The 20,292-nt window shown below is 34.7% G+C and overlaps 1 protein-coding gene across 1 annotated transcript; it reads left to right on the top strand.

Moving 5' to 3' along the window:
- Positions 1 to 651: 651 nt before the first annotated feature.
- Positions 652 to 19,493, top strand: Gmppa (GDP-mannose pyrophosphorylase A). Its single transcript, XM_089095365.1, has 6 exons — positions 652 to 747; positions 6,490 to 6,688; positions 9,374 to 9,751; positions 13,987 to 14,254; positions 16,743 to 17,007; positions 17,899 to 19,493. Exons 1-6 carry the CDS (start codon positions 705 to 707, stop codon positions 17,997 to 17,999), a joined length of 1,254 nt encoding a protein of 417 aa, XP_088951491.1. The 5' UTR covers positions 652 to 704; the 3' UTR covers positions 18,000 to 19,493.
- The last annotated feature ends 799 nt before the right edge of the window (positions 19,494 to 20,292 follow it).

Raw genomic sequence — 20,292 nt, 5'->3', positions numbered from 1 at the left:
GTTTTAAAAATAAAAGATGATTTAAAAAATAGTGAAAGACATGGTCTCTACTGTACCGTTTGTGGGGATATATCAAATTCGACCTTACAAGGTTAGTGGAGTATCTTTTAAAGGCATTTTGGAGAAAAATATTGTTTCAAAATTTAAATCTCCAGTGCGTAATAGACCAGACCATAACCCCCAAAGTCATTTCTTTAATCAGTCTCAATTTAAAAAGAATTTTTTTTCCTGTATAGTTTGTAGGCGGTAGCTTATATTAGGGGAGGCTACAGGAACGATCGTACCCTCTATCGAGATCTTCATAAAAGGAAAAAGGGGGATTTTATGAAAACTATTAAATGGAAAATCAGGTCTCAGCAACTGCTTCTCAGCAATATCTTCTTCACGTCCTCTTCAAGTACTGTCAGGAGTAATGTACTGTATTAAAAGAGAAAGAAAAACAAAGAAATGGAGAGAGAAAGTGAATGAAAATGTTTTATGCAAAATTTTCATAGATAGTACTTTACGTCACCGACGATTCACCAAAAAACGTCACCAAAAAAATTTTGGATGTGGTACAATTTTTTTTGTCTCTGGTACATTTTTCATGCAATTTGTGGTACATTCTGTTTTGAGGTGTTGGTAACACTGATAGTCCATTACCTCTGTTCCGTTAGAGAAGAAGAAGGAAAGCAGACCAGATATATCATTTCCCAGTCTAAAGAATGGGTATAAAGGCTGTAATACTTGTAGGCGGACCCCTAAAAGGTTTGTTTTTATTACCATTGCCTTTAGTGCAAAATTATCTCTAAATGGCATCATAATGCCTAAGGATAACCACATAAATTAGCCCACTTATGGCTTATACTTGACCAGAAACTCATTTAGCAATTATCTGTTAGGCCTATAGCACTAATACTCAAGAAGTAAAGTTAGGGTAAATTTTTCGCACTTCATATTATTGACTTACAAATAAAGTAAAAATACCACTTGATGCCTTTTTTTTATGCTCATTTTGAATATAATAATCATTTTTGTTGGAAATAAATTTTACCCCTACCCCTATATATACCAATTCAGGTATATATTAAATACGTATAGTATAAAATACGTAAAGCATAGTATATATTAAATATGTGACATAACCTAGGTACCCTCCCCCCTCCCAAACCCCAAAAACAACACTTTAAATATGTTGTAGGCCTATACAATTAAAACCATGCTATACATTGTATTTCTCTACAGCAGCGTCTTGAATCATCCCATAGAAATGGGTTTTTTGTTGTGTCTACAGTTAGACATATATAAAATAGTAGGTAGCCTATAGGCTAAGATGGATATCAGGTAGAAGAAAAATGGGTAAAATTCTACTTTAGCTATTTCGGAAAGGGGTTAGGTTAGGAAAATGAAACTTTAAGGGATGGGTCTATATGCTAAAGTATGGCCCAGGAAGGTATTTTGAAGTACATACCTCCACTCCCTCTCCCTCTAGAAGGTCTGGCCCTTTATGACCTTTAAAAATCTGTGTGTTATAAAAGTGAAATCTTGCAAAATAGATTTTCTGCTTAAATGAAGTACAATAAAATTATTTTCAGCTTCACAACTTTGCTCCATCCCAATTTATAAGGTTTTAAAGTGCACTATTTTATTTTGTCATTTAATGCTTTTCAAAAATATAAGAACTATACAATCCCACCCTCACTCCTCTAATGGGCCAAATGTAGGCATACTGGTAAATATATAACCCATAGGCTAGGCTATTTACGTTCATACAAATTAGCTTAGGCTGTTCTTGTTTTCTTGAATATTCATAGCTATGACAAACACATCTAGGCTAGGCTATAATGAGAGAGTACCTATATTGTTATATATGACGTAATACATCATGCAAGGAAACTATATATAGCCTATATATATATATATATATATATATATATATATATATATATATATATATATATATATATGGGGGGGGGTAAAATTCATCTTAGACAAAAATGATTATTATTATATTTGTAATGAGCATAAAAAAAGCATTGAGTGGGGTAAATTTGCAGGTGGCACAATAATGTACCTAGGATGAAAGTGAATACATCATTTGATGCCTTTTTTATGCTTTTTCATAATTCAATAATTGTTTCTGTTACAAATTGCATCTTGAGTCCTTAAAGGGGTCCAAAAGTATTTTCTATGAATTATGAAGGAGCATAAAAAAGCATCAAATGATGTTTTCACTTTCATCCTAGCAAAATTAAATGGTCCACTGCAAAGTTACCATGAAATTTACCCACCCCCCTAATGTGCAAATATATAGCCTGAATTGGAATATACCCAAATTGTCAATGGCAAAGTTTTGAATTGCAAAATGCAGCACTATTTTTGTCAATGGCATTTGAAAAACTTGAAATGCTAGGAAAATGGTTTGTATTTGTGTTGCCTTATAAATGAGGTTTGTATTGTTATAAATAAGTATTTGTGAAATATACTACTCTTGAACAACTTATTTATAAACTAGGGACATGTTTTTAACAACTTTTCAATAACTTAACTGCTGTTGCTAATTTCTTTGTTTGATTACAAAAATCAAATACCTTTGGGGTCCTTTCAAGGGCTCAAGATGCAATTTACAGCAGAAGCAATTTGTGAATTATGAAAGAGCATCAAAAAGGCATCAAATGATGTTTTCACTTTCATCCTAGCTAAATTATTGTGCCACCTGTAAATTTACCTTGAGTGGTATGTTTACTTTATTTGTAAGTCAATAATATGAACTGCCGGTAAAATTCTACTTTAGCTACTTTTGGCTATCTGGTTAAAGTCTCAGCAGTTATAAAGGCAGGACTTCTGTATCAGCTTTGAAATTAATCTACTATTGTCTAGAGGTAGAAAACTGTGTCAAACCTGTTTTGTGTGCTCTCTGGGTAATAGACACATGGCACTATCACACATGAAAAACAATGAGACAAGCCCATGCTTTTGTACATTACTCATATAACCTTGATTTGTGAGTTCAACTAGAAACTTTGTTGATGTTTCCTCTGCTGCTTCAAATACTTAGAAATGAGCTGTATCCAGCAATATGTCCTGAAGCCTTGTTGAAGCTCCTTTCAAATAAGAGAATATCTACTCTTGTGGAACCAATTTCTTTCTTTTTTTACCCAATTTTTGTTCTGAAGTTGTTAGCTTATCAGTCTTCACATTTTTAAGGTGGGAACATTTTCTGAACATAAAAATTTTATTCACTTGCACCAATCAAGTTTGTTCACCCCTCTCCTTAATGTATTTTTTCTTTAATGTGGATTGAATTTTCCAAATTAGGAACAAATACATGTTGTTGTTTTTTTTTTACTAAGAAGCTCCAAGAGTCATTTCTTTTGTAATTGTTTTGGGTTAAATAAACCATTTAGTTGACTATTAGAAGATAATATCCTTGTTGAATTTAAGAAATTTTTTATCTATCTTTTTTAAAATTTACCTAGTCGTTTAATGATGGAAGTGTTTTCTGTTTACCTTCATTGACAGAAAAATGTTCATTTCTGACCAAAAAAAAAAGAAAAGAAAATTGAACTGAAAGCCAAAAAGCTTAAAGTTAAGGTAACAGTCCAAATACTGTCTGGTATATTGTAATATGCATGGTTTTATAACTGGAAACTGCCATGAGACCAAAATCATAAAACAAACAAACAGAATAATTCACCTAAATCAATCCATAACAAAATCCATTGCTCTGAAGAAAGGAATCAAGAAAGTGGAAACTCATCCATTCATGGGAATTTAGCATATTGTTGCTCATGAATGCTAAAAGACTAAAAGAAGTTGTTAAAAGAAGAAAATCGGCTAGGGAGCTGACGCTTCCTCCCTCCCCCAAAAGGTCTCTCAGATTGCAAAAATTATTCTAAATTCTATAGATGAATTTGCAATTTCTTTATTTTAATTATTCACTTTAATTTGTGGCAGAAGAAAACTTAAGAATTGCAGGTTTACAATTTTAGAATACTAATCAAGTAATTGCTATGACTTCCACTATGTTTTGTTTGCCTTAATTGATTCATTGAAAATTACCTTAAATCCCATACCTTAAAATTACCTTAAATCACACTTGCCAGCAATAAAATGATCCTGTATTTGCTGGTCAGTGAAGATTGTGTGCTGACTGATCAGGTGAATCCCAAAATAATTGCCAGGGCTTGTTGCACCATTCCTTGTCAACTGATGATTTGAATGGCTCAATACTGGTAGAAGAGACTGTTACCTAGTCTAACGAGTTCCATAGATTCACCACCCAATTAGAAAAGAATTTCCTATGTAGTCTTGAGTTGGCATGCTTCTTGAAAAGCTTTTAATTATGTCCTCTTGTCCTTGAAAGACACTTGGGATAAGTTCTTTATGGTTTCGCAGCTTGAATGCCATAATCATATCCCCTCTCTTTTGGTAATAAGTCAGTGAGGGTAAATTTAGTTTTTCAAGCCAGGATGGGTAGGGAATGCTATAGAAACCTTGGATGTTTTTAGTTATACACCTCTGAAATGCTTCTAGAGTTTCTTGATCAGATTTATTAATTGGATTGGCAATGCACACATCAAACTCTAGCTTAGGTCAAATTAAACCTTTTTAGAGCTTTGAAATAACTGATGGTGAACAACTACTGAAAGTTCTCTTAAATATACCAAGAGTCTGACTGGCCTTTGCTGCCCAGTCTGGGCTTGCAAACTCAAATTCAGCTGTTCATCAAATAATAGACCCAGATCATATTCAGCATGACTAAGGACAATAGGTTGCCTTGTTTTGTCCATTGACTCAATTGAGTACTGGTGTCTTGAATTTTTGGTTATCAAAGTGGATAACCTTGCATTTCTGGACATTGAACTTCAGATTCCAAGTCTCTGCCCAGCAAGTAAATGAGTCCAAGTCTGCTTGAATGGACTCTATTTTTCCTGAACTTTCAACTGAACCAATTACCTTTGAATCATCTGCATAAAGGCTTATTTTATTTTTGATATTACAAGGTACATCATTAATGAAAATATCAAATAATGTTGGGCCCAAGACTGTCCCTTGAGGTACTACACTTCTCACTTCCACAACATTAGAGAGAAATGATTGTTCATTATCCCCAAACACTTTAGCTGCTTGTTTTCTATTACTGTACTAAAGAAAAGCATCACCCAGTCAATAGTTTCTGTATTAATACCAATAGCTTCAAGCTTTCTATGCAGTTGCCTGTGGCACACCTTATCAAATGCTTTAGCAAAGTCATGCAAAATCATGTCAACTGGGAAAACCCTTGTCTCTAAGTTTGGTGACATATTCATATGCATCAATAAGGTTGGTCTCAATTGATCTAGAAGAACAGAAACCATGGGGATAACAGCTTATTTTGAGTCAGATGCTGAATGACTGCAGAATTGACTATGCACAGCAGACGTGATACTGATTGGTCTGTAATTAACTGCCTCATCTCTGTTACCACCTTTATGCACAGGGGTAGTATGTGCTAACTTCCATTCTGCAAGTATACAATTTAAATCTAGAGACTTCTGGTAAAGCTTGGTAAAAGGAAGAGGCAGTTCAGCTTGTGCTTCTTTTAGAAGTTGAGGGGAAATGCCATCAGGTCCAACTGAATTGTTTGGGTTCAGATTTTTAAGACGGGTTTCAAGGTTAACTCTATTGATAGTAACAGGTGGCTTACACTTATGATGTCATATTTGGGGGGATCTGGGAGTGGAGCACTGTCAACAGGTGTGAAGATAGATGCAAATTGAAAACTAAGGGAATTTGCTGTTGCTTGGGGTTCATCAATTATACAGCCATTGTGTGCCAGCTGGGTAACTGAGTGTCTTCCAGGCCTTTTATCTGAGGCATGACTCCAAAAGTTCTTAGAATTTGATTCAGCTGATGCAGCTATTGCCTCCTCATACTGCTCAGAAATCTTTCTAGAGATATTTTTCACCTGGTTGCTTGCTTGTTTGTATCTGGTAATGATATGCATTATTCACATTCTGTGAATGTAACCACCAAAACTTTTTTTTTCTTGTTCCTGGTCATTTTTAATTCCTTTGACATAAATGGGAGGATTTTGGGTCTGTGTATCCATTTTGTAGATGAATGTCTATTGATAACATCAAGCAATAAACTCTTAGCAGCATGCCATGAATCATCTACACTCATTGCATCAATGAAGGGCATGTTGCATTCTGCTAGTTCCTTTAGTAATTTGATAGATATATTGCCATTCCTTTCAACCAGCCAGGGTAATCACCACAAACTCCTTGCAATTAATATGGTCCTCAGTAAAGAGTGACCACCAATAGTGTAATTTCCAAACAAAAGAAACATAGGAGACACTGCCATTTGCTAAGTTTATTCTATTTTATAGTCTTTTCTGTTAAATTTTGACTTTGGATTAAATGAATGAGAATAGAATATAAGCTCTACCAAATTTTGAAAAAATGTTTCAGATACAGCAACTGGTTTTGGGCATGTAAGTATAATTCTAAATATCTATTTCAGGAACAAGGTTTAGGCCCTTGTCATTGGATGTACCCAAACCATTATTTCCAATTGCTGGCCTTCCAATAATTCAACATCATATTGAAGCATGCCTCAAAGTACCAGGAATGAAAGAAATTTTGCTAATTGGATTCCATCCACTTTCAGAAATGCAGCAATTTGTCCAAAAAATTGTGCAAGAATACAGTGTGAATATTAGGTATGCATTTTTTTTTTTATTATTGTTTAAGATCTCAAAGTGCTGAAAAACTCGAAACTAATTTTAGAAGTGAAATTTCTGGTAACACGATGAAAGCAGGGTTTCTTTTACCTGTCTTCTAGGGGTATTTATCCCTGTCCCTCCCAAAACACTGGAATATCGTTTAAATATCGACGCATGTAGAATGCAGCCTAAAAAGCCTCCTATCAAGAATTTGTCCCAGTAAACCGTGTATGGTTATCAATTAGTAATATTTACTTAGAAAATTCTCTTTATTTTTTTCCCATTTTTTATGATTTATTCCTTTTGCAAGTTTAATTGATTTTGCTATATTGTCTAGGTTTGTATTGTATGAAATAATTTGTAAGGATAAACTTTTGTATACTAATTGTAGAAGTAGAATTTCCTGGTAACAGGATAATCAAGTTTCAATACGACTTTTTCTAATAACTCATCAAAGCCCTAGTAAGCCGGCTGAGGCCAATACAGATTTATACAATCCTCCTCCACCTGTCAGTTTAGAGCGCCACTTTTTATTATTACTACTCACTTGCTTCCAATCGTTTCTTAACGAACAAATAAGCTTTCAAATGGGAATAAATCCATTTATTTAGACAGTGAAAAAAAGGTACAAAAGTCCAGATATTTATACAAAAGTCGTCATAGAAAGACAGTTTAGGCTAAGAAAACAGCATGTATTTAAAGTTGTTACGTCAAAAATAAATCGTTTCTTATGAACTTCTTCCTCTGTTGAAGAATATCCTGCTTTTCGTTTGGTTCCAGCTCGATTGCCTAAAAATACGATATTTGGTGACCTGTCATCCTTTATTTGCTGAACTTGGCCTAAATTCCTCAATCTTTCTTTCATCAGCTTCTAAACAACCTCACTGTGTCAGTGCTGCAAAGGACGAAAAATTGTGGGGCTTGACAAACATCCTACGGTTTACTCTGTGTTGAAGTCCCTGTAATTTCGAAAATCAAATCTGCACCAAAAGTACTTCAATACATTCCATAACTTCTTCCAAAGAACACGGCTTGGACATGCTGTTTCCAGAATGCTTCTTTCTGAGAAAAAGTATTTTCCTGTCATTTGAATCCTTGGAAGGTATTAGGATAAACTTACTTTTTTATTCAAATCCAGTGTTTTTAATTTCACTCCTCCCAGCTTATTTAAAACGGGGATACTATTTTGCTCTTGAATTTGACTTTTTTTTCTTTTTTTTTTTTTTTTTTTTTTTTTTAGGGAGATTACCCGCTGTGTGATTGAAAATAAATTTTCGATCGCTTGCAATACTATGAAGAATTGGTTGGTCAAATTCGATGTTGAAGAGATACTTTTGTCTTTCTTGGGGTTAGTTTAGGTTTTGAATGTTTGTACAATTAGGAAGTTTTGGAGAATATTTATCCCTGCACTTGCATTATGTTAACCAATATCGATAATATCATTATTGCAAATAAAATTCAAAATAAAATAGGCATGTTTTACGTTCTTAATTAAGTCTCAAGCTATTCAATTTATAAGAAACCTGTATGGTTCTTTTGGCGTAATTAGAGCAATTATTTCTTGCTAAGTTACCCACAGACTTTTCGTAATCACGGTAATATAATAGAAAATTACTTGATAAATCATCTTCAACGTTTACAGATTTCTCGATTTTATTTATTTCCAGCCTCTACCATATAACTATATATTTTGCTTTGCTAAGTGATTACTTTGCTTAGGCCTATATTTTTTTTCTTCGATTTCTTGGTTTCTTTCACGTTTATCACCCTGAAATAGGAACAGCCACCTCATTTCTAGATTGAATTAGCCTTCGTTAAATATTAAATAATTTCAAATACAATATATTGTTTTATCTGATTTCTTGTCTCTGTAAACAAATGTTTTGTCCATCAGATGCTGTAATGGCATGTGCTTATTTTGTATTTCTATGTGATTTCTTAAGTATCTCAATTATTTTTTTTTATGTGAATTTCTTCACCTTTTTTTATTCTGCCATATATGACAGAATAAACACATACTAGATGGTACCCAAAAGAAACTGGAATAGCATTGTGATGTGCAGAGCTTCTGTTATATGCATTTGCTGTTGTGTTCTTGTTTCATTTTTTTCTGATGGTAAGTTCAAGCAAACAACGTGCAGATCTGTAATTTCGTTTTCCACTCAGTTAAAATGCTATTGGGAACTGTTGCAATGAGGAAAACAGCTTACAAAGAGGATTTTGTGAGTGAAACTCAAATGTGCAAGTAGTGTGCTTTTTTAAAAAATGGCAACGAAATGATTGAGGACAAACCGCGTTGTGGACATCCATGAACTGCCCGACATGATAAAAATGTTGAAAAATTTCAGACATCCAACTGACAATTGATCGACTATCAGAGATAAGTATATCTTTGAACTCAATTCAGTGAAGTTAAACCGAAGATTATGGCTTGGCGGCAAAACGATTGCCGCCAAGTTTGTTTAGTATAGTACGGCCTTGGTTCTACAAATATAGAATCAGCATAAAAGGTTCCTTTAATGCATATATTGTCGAAAATCCTTAGTTTTTAGAGTTTTGGGGACTTTTGCATTGTTTGCTCTTTACTTACCAAGAACAGTTGAGCTTGTTTTAAAGTATTGGTCTAATTTAGATTTCATGATCATAACCTGTTTTTCTTTGTTAATTTTCGAATATTTGCAGGTATCTACAGGAGTACATACCACTTGGTACAGGTGGTGGAATGTACCATTTCCGAGATCAAATTCGTGTTGGAAGCCCTGACGCCTTCTTTTTCCTGCACGGAGATGTTTGTGCTGATTTTCCTCTAAAAGAAATGTTGGATTTGCACCAAAGAAAATCAAATGTTTTAACTATACTGGGAACTGAGGCCACTAAAAAGCAAAGTTTGAACTATGGTTGTATTGTTGAAGATAAGGAATCTCACAAAGTTTTGCATTATGTTGATAAGCCAAGTACATTTGTTTCAACTTTGATCAGCTGTGGTGTGTATGTATTCTCACCTAGTGTCTTTTCGACAATTGCAAAAGTTTACCAGGAAAGAGAAGAGGAAATTGTAAGGTAATTTTTTTTTTTTTTTAATAATGATAATATAATTGCTTTTCATTTAAATCCATATAAAAAAAGGAAAAAAACACTAGTGTCTCAGAGGTATTTTTGGCCTATGGAAATTTAGTGGATGAGCCACTTATGGTAGGCTGACTATTTTCTTCCTTACAGGAGGTGATGATGCTTCTCATGATACTACCCAATAACTTGTAGTGGATGTAAAAAATAAAAGACAAGAGGTTTTTACTCTTTTGGTGAGGGTCCAGTACTTTCACCAAGAGATCTTTGTTTGTATTTTAATGTTAGCATTTCGATTACACATAGCCCTACACAGAGAGGAAAGGGGGTGGTACCTCCTATGATTTGTTCAAAGGATCTGGCTCTCCTAAATGTCTAGAAATTGTGTTCTAAAAATCCACCTAAATCATACACACACATACACACCCATAAAGGTCCCACCTATGTCTATATGTTTAAAAGCTGGTTTTTTAAAAGCTTTTCTAAGGGTAAATTTTGAGCTCTTGGGTCGAAGGGCTCAATATACCAATGCACATTTATATCAGAAACATTTATTAAGACAGCATGCAGGAACTCTATTTCTACCTGTTTCACAATAATTAAAAATCGGGAAAAAAAACTTAATTGGAAGGAAACATGTTACAGTGCTTAGTTTAAAAGACATATTTGTCCTTTCTTTATACATTATAAATGTAAAGGAGTCAATTGACCTTATTTTGGATGACAAAAGCCATATTGTACCTCACTTAGAAGTGATCACAAACAAATAAAACATACCATACACAAAGTGGTTTTGTTAGAAGTATTCATTAAAACGTTTGTTGTCGAAGCTATTGTTCTTTGAAGCTCGTTCCTTAGGCAGTGATGAGGAGTTGAGCTGATCTTATTGCTATTAGAAAATCCACGCATCCCTTAAGAATAATTTGAAATAATTTATAAAACTCTTAATTTGGTAAAATGGACGGATTCTTCAAAATAGCAACTACCCAAAAACCGGATTTATCGAAATGTTTCTCGATCGCTAAGCACGGCAGTACAGTCATCAAATTTAGTATCTATCTTTTACTTCGACGGATTGCTCTGCGTTTTAACATATATATACACACACACACACACACACACACACACACATATATATATATATATATATATATATATATATATATATATATATATATATATATATATATATATATATATATATATATATATATATATATATATATATATATATATATATATATATATATATATATATATATATATATATATATATATATATATATATATATATATATATATATATATATATATATATAGTAAATTTTTGCTAGCTACATACAAGTTTTTATAATATAAGTATTAATATATATTACTATTGCTACTGCACTACCAACACGCTTGAGGCCAACGCATGATCTCTTCTCATCCCATTAAAGGCTGTCCTGCTTTTCTATAAGACCTCCTGAATTATTGAAAGGCACGATTTTCGGCAACATACCATCGTTCATCCGTAGAATGCGACCCAAAAATCTTACGTTCTTACCTATTCTTTCATTATAGCCTTAAAAAGTAGAATTGAACAGCACTTAATTGTATAGTTTCTAGTTTGATATACAGTCATTCAAACGAGTTTCTAAAACTATCCATGGACAATTCCTGTGGGAAACATCAAATATATCTTCCTCAACCTTTTGAAGCGCTGATGTTTCAGGTCTATACTTGTTGTTTTCAATAACTATGGCTTCTAGTGTCCCACATTTAGTTCTAAATATCCGCCCCCCTTCTCTGTATTTCTCCTTTTTTTCAATTGCAAAAGCAGATCGTATCCCTTGGATATTCTAATTTATGACTTTTTATTCCCGCTAATGATAAACGTTATCTAAGCTAGTGAATCTATCCATTGGGTCAATTTTTGGCTACCTAGCATCATCTCACATTCCTTGCCTATTCCTGATACAAACGACTGAGTCATCTTTACACAAATTTTAGCATATTCTCGCCTTTTCACTCATAACCTCCAAAAACATTCATTTCGGTTGTACTTTTGTCTAAGAATGGCAAGTCATCTGCGTGATCTAATTCTAGGATAATTTTTCCTTCTTTTTTGATACCATGTTCTCCTGAAGTGTTCGAGGTGTTTGTTGAGACACTCTGTGAAAACAATAGGCTTAAAAACGGATAAGATGAGAAACTTCTGTTTAATTCCTTAATTAAGACCAAACAAACTACCAACCTTACTTCCTACGTTAACCGCAGCAATACTATTCTCATACAAAGCACTGATTAATTTAACTAATTATCTAGTATAGGCTACTGTACAAAGATATGACCTTCATATAATCTATATCTATAAAGCTCAGGACTAAAGGGGTTAATTTCTATGAACGACATGTGACTGGAAATAAGCGAGCAGCTGCAATTGCTGACTGTTGTTGCAACCAAGATCTTAAGTCCTCAAAGGGGCCTGCAACATCGTTTAAAAATCAACTATTTGCTTAGCACAAAGCTGTTGAAAGGCCTAGATGAATCACTTTTCCCAAGAAGTCATACTCTCTTCGAGCTTGACTCAGTCCAGTATGTCGAGTATAGCATACAGAGTTACTCCAACTCTAGTTGAAGGTACTTTATACAAGACTGATTATATGTTACAAGTTTTCAATGATATAAACAGCTGTAGTTGAATGAGTTGTAGCAAAACAGTTTGCATCGATAAACTGTGTATTTCAATATTTGAAAACCCTGAACTAATGGCTTCAAATTCTGAGAAATATAGGAGGTCTAACTTGCTCCTGGCGCTTAACCCAAGTATCAAGTATATAAGTATTCTATATAGCATCTTTTTGAAGCTGTTTATTAGTAACGAAGTATATATTTCGCCAAAAATCTCTGGTTAGCTGTCTTCAGTGCTCAAAACAAGACATATATGCTATAAATGGAAAAAAACTAATGTTCGGAGAAAACTTTTTTAAAGAAATTTTTTTGAAGTTGCTTTTTGGAAACTTCGTTCATGTACTATTTCTGAAATTCTTGTCCATATCAAGTCGCAAGAATTCTTGGTGTATAATTTTATAGTGCTTATTGCCAAAATACAAACAAGCTCCCATCTCTGAACAAAAATATTCTTGTATGGCTCCGCGAATGCATATCCGTCTCTGCTTAATACATAAAGTATTTAGTAAAAATAATTTTCGCCCAGTCTTTCATTGGACAGCGAGAAGCGTTCCTTGAACATGACGAAATAAATTTGGAAAACAAAATGATTAGTCGGCTCATAGTGGAAGGGCATGCTGGGGTATTTGCATTAAAATCAAGTGGCCATCAAGCCATGGCTAATTGGACAAAAAGCCAAGACAAATAGTCTGAGTGAGAGGCAAAGCTGGCATAAGCCTCTTTCAGAATTGCATAAAAACGATGTAATTTCACTTGTTGATAGAAAGTTTATCTTTATCATCAGTATGGATGGACGGATGATATTCATATCATCCATCCATCTATATTAGGGCAGAACTAAGGTAGTTAGTCATGGAACAAGGGCAATTCAAATAGTCTATGAATTTCTAATAGCCATTTGAAGGCAATTGGAGAACCCAAATAAGAGGTTTTCAAATATTTATAACTGCCCGTGTCCACATGACTCTGAAGAAGATTGGGCAACTGAGATTCTTCTCAATATATGAGCTTTGACTGCTGGAAAAGCCTACTAAAATTGCAATGGGGATGATCGAGATATTTTGGTTGATTCATAACGGACGATGCCCATTGGACTTGTATGCAAAACGGGTTGAATTTGCTTATACTCAGAAGCAAAAGAGTGACCTTTATCCTAATAGGCTCGCCTGCTTATAGTATCAGGCGGACTATCGTGTTTTAGGATTGACACATGACCGAAAAGTCCCCTGGATTTCTCACTGGCCGAAAATGATTCCATTTTCTTCATTCAATTTTCTTCATTTTTTTCAATTTTCTTCATTTTTTTCGTTCTTCCTTCCTTAACGTAAGAAAGTGACTCAACTCTTTGTTAGTGTACGATTTCTAAAACTCTTGACTGTGTCAAGTCGCAGGAATTCTTTAAATGAATAATTTTATAGTGGACAGCAGCAACATAGAAACTATCTCAGCTCCTATCTCTGAACAAAAAGATCCTTGTATAACTTCTCGACCCCAAATCCTTATGAGAAAAGTATTTAGTAAAACCGAAGGAACTACAATTTCGACCTTTCTTTCAGTGAACAGCGAGAAGTGTGCCTTGAACGTGACGCTATATATTTGGAAAAAGAAATAATTAGTCGGCTGGTAGTTGAAGGGCATGCTGGGGTATATCAGACTTTTAACTGGTGGTCACAGATCAAGTCGCCTGCTGCTGCCATCTATGCTAATAGACATTATCTGGCATTGTTTGAGAAGCAGAATTTAAACAGGTTAACACCACGTTGCGACAATGTAAAAGGTGACGTTTATATCCATCCCACAGCCATAGTGGATGAAACTGCCCTGGTAGGTTCTGTCTGTTTTTTTTTTTATTTAAGAGCTCGTATTGGTAGAGTATTCAAGCTAGAACTACTTTCTGATACTATGGGTCTCTAGGCAAGAGTGAAGCCGATACATAGGGTGTTGTTTTAGTTGGCTAACAATAAGTGTTTCTACTGTCACTAGATTTATTGGGATTTCCTACAAAGAAAATTAATTTCTCTGAAACAATATGGAAAGTTAGCGTTCGTAAAGACGCAAACATTAACATGAAATATAAATTTTTAGTTTTAGCTAACATTAATTTATGAAAAGATTCCTGGAACCGAATTTCCTTTCTTCAAAATTAGGGGGAAATCTCCAGAAATTAGAAGGTAGCGGAAGAACTGCTTGGAATACCAAAGGTTCAAAACTGTGATGCATCTTTAATTGTTGGATCCTCACCAAGTGCCCACTGTGACCCAAGCTCTAACAGCCACTGGTGGATTAGAATAAGAAAAAAAATCTTTCTTTCTTTACGAGAATGTTTTCTGGTTTAAGGAAAAATTTGTTTCTAACGGCCTTTCAGAACTACCAAAGTCAAACTTGGGTTTTATGTTATGAATAAAAAGATAAGTAAGCATGACAACAAGAATTAAAAAAAATAAAATGCCATAGTTTATATTTGGTATTAACAAAATTTGTATCGAAACGAAAATACGTAAAAGTATAAATAGTACATTTTTGAGCTTGCTTAATAACGTGTGAGTTTCTAAAACAAACAAAAATCATCGTAAAGAGTAAATACAAAATTCAGCATAGCAAAGAACTCTAAACTTTTAACGGTGGCCCTAATCGCCAATTCTTTAATGTAAACATTGTTATCAAAATGTCTACGGTCTTAATGTGAAAGAACAATGTCATGTGTCGCTTTTCAAGAGATTCTAAGAACTTACGATTAAGAATAGCGTCGCCGGTACCGTACCAGTGGATTTTATTTTAGGGGGATGGATGATAATAGAAGAATATTCTAAAATACAAGAAAATTGTTTTGTCTAATTTGATTCAGGCTGAATTGATTTCTCCTCCGTTGGAAACTTTTTCGGAAATCCCCCACCCCCTCAGGTGGAAAGTTGGACCGCGGAAAATTCTCCCATGGAGAATTTCTCCCGCCTAACCCCCCCCCCCCTCCTCCTGAAGAAGAATCATCCAGACAATTCCAACTCTATTAAAAAAAAATTCTCAGGCAATTCCCCTGGAACATCTACACATCAATAATCGAGTCAGCAAAGAGAAAGTAAGACGAAAAAAAGGAATTTCGTATAGCAATTTTTGCAAATTTTCCAGTGTAAAATTTTCCCTGGACAGTCCACCCTAGGAAACTTCCCTCTCCGTGGAAAATCCCTCTCCCGAAAGGTCTCTATACTTTCCAATAACAAATACTATGCGAAAAATATGGGCTAATTGCATAACTTACAGCTTTTTCCCTAAGGGGACGTGGGGGGTCAGTTTATCCCCAAAGGCATACTTATGGGATCTTTCAACTAGGCTGAACAAAATGACCGTCTCAAAATTTTGATCGGACTAGTTTTAGGGGAAAAGGGGCGTGGTAGGGAGGCTTGTTGCCCTTCTTTCTTTTTTAATCACTTAAAAAGGACACTAGAACTTCAATTTCCGTTTGAATAAGCCCTCTCGCGATTAGTTCAACACGGTCATCCCGGGGGAGAAAAATAAATAAATACGCATCCGTGATCTTTCTTCTGTCAAAAATACAAAATTCCACATTTTTGCAAAAGGGAGCTTGGAACCTCTATAGTAGGGTTGTCGGATAAGCTGAATCTGTTGGTACATTTTCACTTAAGATTCCTTGACTTTTTGAGCATGTTTCTCCCCTTTTTCCAAAACCAGGCAATTTTTTTCAGGTTCATAGCTTTTGATGGGTAACAGTAAACCTCATGAATATCATATATTTGGAATTGACATAAAAATCCAATTCTTTTGATGCGTCTATTCATATCAAAATTTTGTTTTTGAGAGTTTCGGTTGCTATTGAGCCGAGTCGCTCCTTTCTTACAGTTCGTTATCCCAAACTGTTTAATATTCATTATATCAAAGGCCATAATTTTCTTTCTTATTTAATGTTAGTCTTTAGCTTTGGGAATTTAGTCAGAAACAGCCAAAGTTTTCCGTCACTCAAGTGTGTTTGAGTTTGCTGAAATTTGACGTAATCCACTTACTTCTAAGCCGCTCAATTTTGCCACCTTGCTGTAACCTATATATGAGCTTATAAAATACTCAATCCAAAGATCCTCTGTGGATTGATTTTGAAATGTTGCGACCTTGTCTCAGCTTTGTGGAATTGTGTGGAAATCTAATACTGTATTCCATAAACTAAAAAAAAGATTATGCAGAGGTTATATGCAAGATCCTGTAACTTTGTTTGCTTCACTTCCAAAATCTCGAACTTTTGTACAAGCAATGGGAACCGGAATAATTGTTTCAACAGGAAAAGCATAAATTCTTTTTTCTTTTTTAGATTGGCCCAAACGTCAGTATTGGTCACCATGTTGTTATTGGACCAGGAACTCGGGTGCATAATTCAATCATTCTTGGTCAAGCTAAAATTGGATCAAACTCACTTGTTATGAATAGTATTGTTGGTTGGAATTGCGAAGTTGGTGATTGGTCGAGAGTCGAAGGAACTCCCTGCGATCCTAATCCAAATAAGCCGTTTGCCAAAATGGATAATTCACCTCTATTTAATCAAGAAGGAAAATTAAGTCCCTGTATCACAATCCTTGGTAAACTCTCATTCTCTCTCTGCTCTCTCTCTCTCTCTCTCTCTCTCTCTCTCTCTCTCTCTCTCTCTCTCTCTCTCTCTCTCTCTCTCTCTCTCTCTCTCTCTCTCTCTCTCGCTCTCTCTCTCTCTCTCTCTCTCTCTCTCTCTCTCTCTCTCTCTCTCTCTCTCTCTCTCTCTCTCTCTCTCTCTCTCTCTCTCTCTCTCTCTCTCTCTCTCTCTCTCTCTCTCTCTCTCTCTCTCTCTCTCTCTCTCTCTCTCTCTCTCTCTCTCTCTCTCTCTCTCTCTCTCTCTCTCTCTCTCTCTCTCTCTCTCTCTCTCTCTCTCTCACTCTCTCTCTCTCTCTCTCTCTCTCTCTCTCTCTCTCTCTCTCTCTCTCTCTCTCTCTCTCTCTCTTTCTATCTCTTTCTTTGTGTTATCCTCTCTCTATATCTCCCCTTCAGTCATTCACTCCCCCCCACTCATCTTTGCTGCCTTTCCCTCTTTCTATCCTGTGTGTCTTTCTTTCCCCTCTCTCCCTCCCTTTCACTGTTTCCCTTTCAACTTCTTCCTTTCGCTCCCCCTCTTTATCTACTTTTTCTCCTTGTATTTCCTGTCTCTTATCCCCCCCCCCTTCGCCCTCCCTCTATCCTTCTTTCCCTCCCCTTTCTCTTTCTCTCCTTTATCTCTTTCTTTGTTTCTCTTTCCCTCGTTTCTCTATGTAGGATCATTATTGAAGAGTTAAAGTTAAGAAGAACGATTCACAAACGAAGGACTATCTCTCTTTCTCTCCTCTCTCTCTATCTCTCTCTTTATCTTCTCTCCCTTCCTCTCTCAATTCTTAGCCCTCTCGTATTTTTAACAGTTTCCCCGAAGCTAGCATACAAGTTTGATCCAGCAATTCCTTTTCTTTCAGGTTCTAGTGTTCATGTGCCTTCTGAGCTAATAATCAGAAACTCAATAGTACTGCCCCATAAGGAGTTATCAAGAAGTGTGAACATGGAGATCGTCCTTTAATTCCAGTCCTGGCTTTGGCTTAAAGACTAGAAAGTTGAGTGGATATTCTGGGGTGTATATAGAAATAATTCTGTTATGGGTGGCCTTGATTTATCTATTTTATTTATTTATTTTATTCTTGATCAAGAATATCTAATTTAGCTGTATATTTTTCCTAGATAATGTGGTTTCAGTATTAAAAGGAATCAAATATAGTTTCTGAAAAGAAAACAAGATTAACTGAAGCCATACTTTGCCAAATTGACTTTAGGATCATTATTGAAGAGTTTAAGCTAAGAACAACGATTCCTAAACAAAGGACTATTATTTCATTGAGTATTCCACCAAAATCTAGAAGCCTTTTCCTCCTACTTTGTCAAATCTGATGGATTCTCCAATGCAATAGTTTAAAATGCTAAAATAAATACATGGATTCAGACAAAAAAGGTAAATAAGGCTTCCGTTTAAAGAGCAACATGCATCATATTTAGGGACTTTTACCTTCTAGTTCTCCAGTTCGGCTCTTTTAGCTCCCAAACAACAAAGGTTATGTTCTCAAATCATAATGCACTGCCTAAATAAAGAACAAAGTGGGCTTAACGTATTATCTTTTTTTTCACCAAGGTTCTTCATGTGGAAGGACTAGTAGAAACTTCTGAGAGGGCTCTTCCGTCAAGTTGAATCGCAAAATATTTCAATTTTATTCTTTTTAAAAATTTGTTCTCCACATAATTAGTCAAGTCATTAATCCTACGCGACACCGTGTTGTTTGATAAGGGAACTAGCTCAATTTTTTTGCTGCCTTTTTCCCAAGCATACAAATGGAAATTTTATCTGGAGGAAAAAAAAATAACTTCTTTCATGTGCTTTAAACTACCTTGTTCTTATTTCAGAAGTTGAAGATATTGAGATCTTTAATGTATGTATAGCATATTGGAACTACTCAGCAGAAGAACTATATACTGCATCCTTGAAAGTGCATGAACCCACACCATCATATCCAACTTCAGACCATGTATATCTAGACCAATATCTCGAAATAAGAAAGATATATGTTCCTATTTTGATGTATTTGCGTTCTATTATGATGAGTAGAATGGCTCAACCAGAATCAGTTTTGGTGTTTGAAAATGAACGTGAACTTGTTTGTAAGTTCATGAAAAATAGGGATTCAGTAGATTTGTATGAACATGTGAGAGAAAAAATTCATACTATGTATCTTTGGAATAACAGTTATAGAAATTTATTTAAATGTACAATACTATCTTTTTTTCTAGATTTTGGTGGAATGCTCAATGAAATAATAGTCCTTTGTCTAGGAATCGTTGTTCTTAACTTAAACTCTGCCAATACAATTATCGTAATCTGCCAATACGATAATTTTGTAATTCTTTTTTAGATGATTAATGCATTACCAAATATTACTTTAATAATTCTTATTCTGAGATATTGAGTTCTATTCTGTATATTTTCAGTACTTATTAAATAAAATCGTTACTTAATTCACCACTTCCACTTTATCTCACTATGTGTTGGTGAACACATCGATTCATTGTTGACTAAACAAATCCAAATGTCTGGTCCAAAGACGGGATGGATTCCTGTCCTGTCTGTTTTTTATCGATTTATCTGGTAAAAAGAAGAAATGCTATAAAGGACATATTAGCTACTCACATACGGAAATTACGGCGAAGTTGCAACTTTTGAGCAATTCTTCTATTAATTGAATAAAAAAAGTTGTTTCAACTGAACGTAAGGAGCAACAATGAAACATAAATCGACCAAAAATCATTCTGTATATGAGTGGGATTCCCCTCTCGTAATACCTCGCTCTTCACGTTAATTTTTTTTAGTGTTTTCTACCTATTTTAGGCTCCCACCCTTAGTAAACATATACGCTGTATCTATTGTTGGACGTCCAAACTAAATATTGATGACTCAATTCATTGATCGTACTGAACAGATAACTTCAAAAAGATGGCGTTACAGTCTTCGCAGCGGGAAATTTAGTTGACTCTAGACATGAACAGATTAGTTTGGATGATTTGTATGCTCCCTTGCCATTATAAGCGGTTCAAATATCTTGAGGATAAGTTTAACAATATTCGTTAGATATTAATAAGAGAGCTCACTTTTTTCTATAGAAACACTGTTTTTGATGTTTTATTGACAAGACTTATCTGTCGCCATATGAATGAGTTTATTAATGGTTAAATTAGTGATTATTGTGAGAAATCGAATACAATACTAATCGCAATTCATCCGTATGGTGGCGCTAATATTGAATATGATATATAATTCTTACGTGATAATT

Source organism: Artemia sp. Qi Xiang Cuo, chromosome 10, assembly GCF_049724085.1.
Source record: "Artemia sp. Qi Xiang Cuo chromosome 10, ASM4972408v1, whole genome shotgun sequence".
NCBI classification, from domain to species: domain Eukaryota; kingdom Metazoa; phylum Arthropoda; class Branchiopoda; order Anostraca; family Artemiidae; genus Artemia; species Artemia sp. Qi Xiang Cuo.
Note: the sequence above shows the minus strand (reverse complement) of the source record. Positions and strands in the feature narration are given on the sequence as shown.

Coding starts and splice junctions, on each gene's coding strand:
- Gmppa (XM_089095365.1), top strand. CDS start 705: ATGGGTATAAAGGCTGTAATACTTGTAGGCGGACCCCTAAAAG. Junction 748..6,489: donor TGTAGGCGGACCCCTAAAAG/GTTTGTTTTTAT, acceptor TATCTATTTCAG/GAACAAGGTTTAGGCCCTTG. Junction 14,255..16,742: donor TAGTGGATGAAACTGCCCTG/GTAGGTTCTGTC, acceptor TTTCTTTTTTAG/ATTGGCCCAAACGTCAGTAT.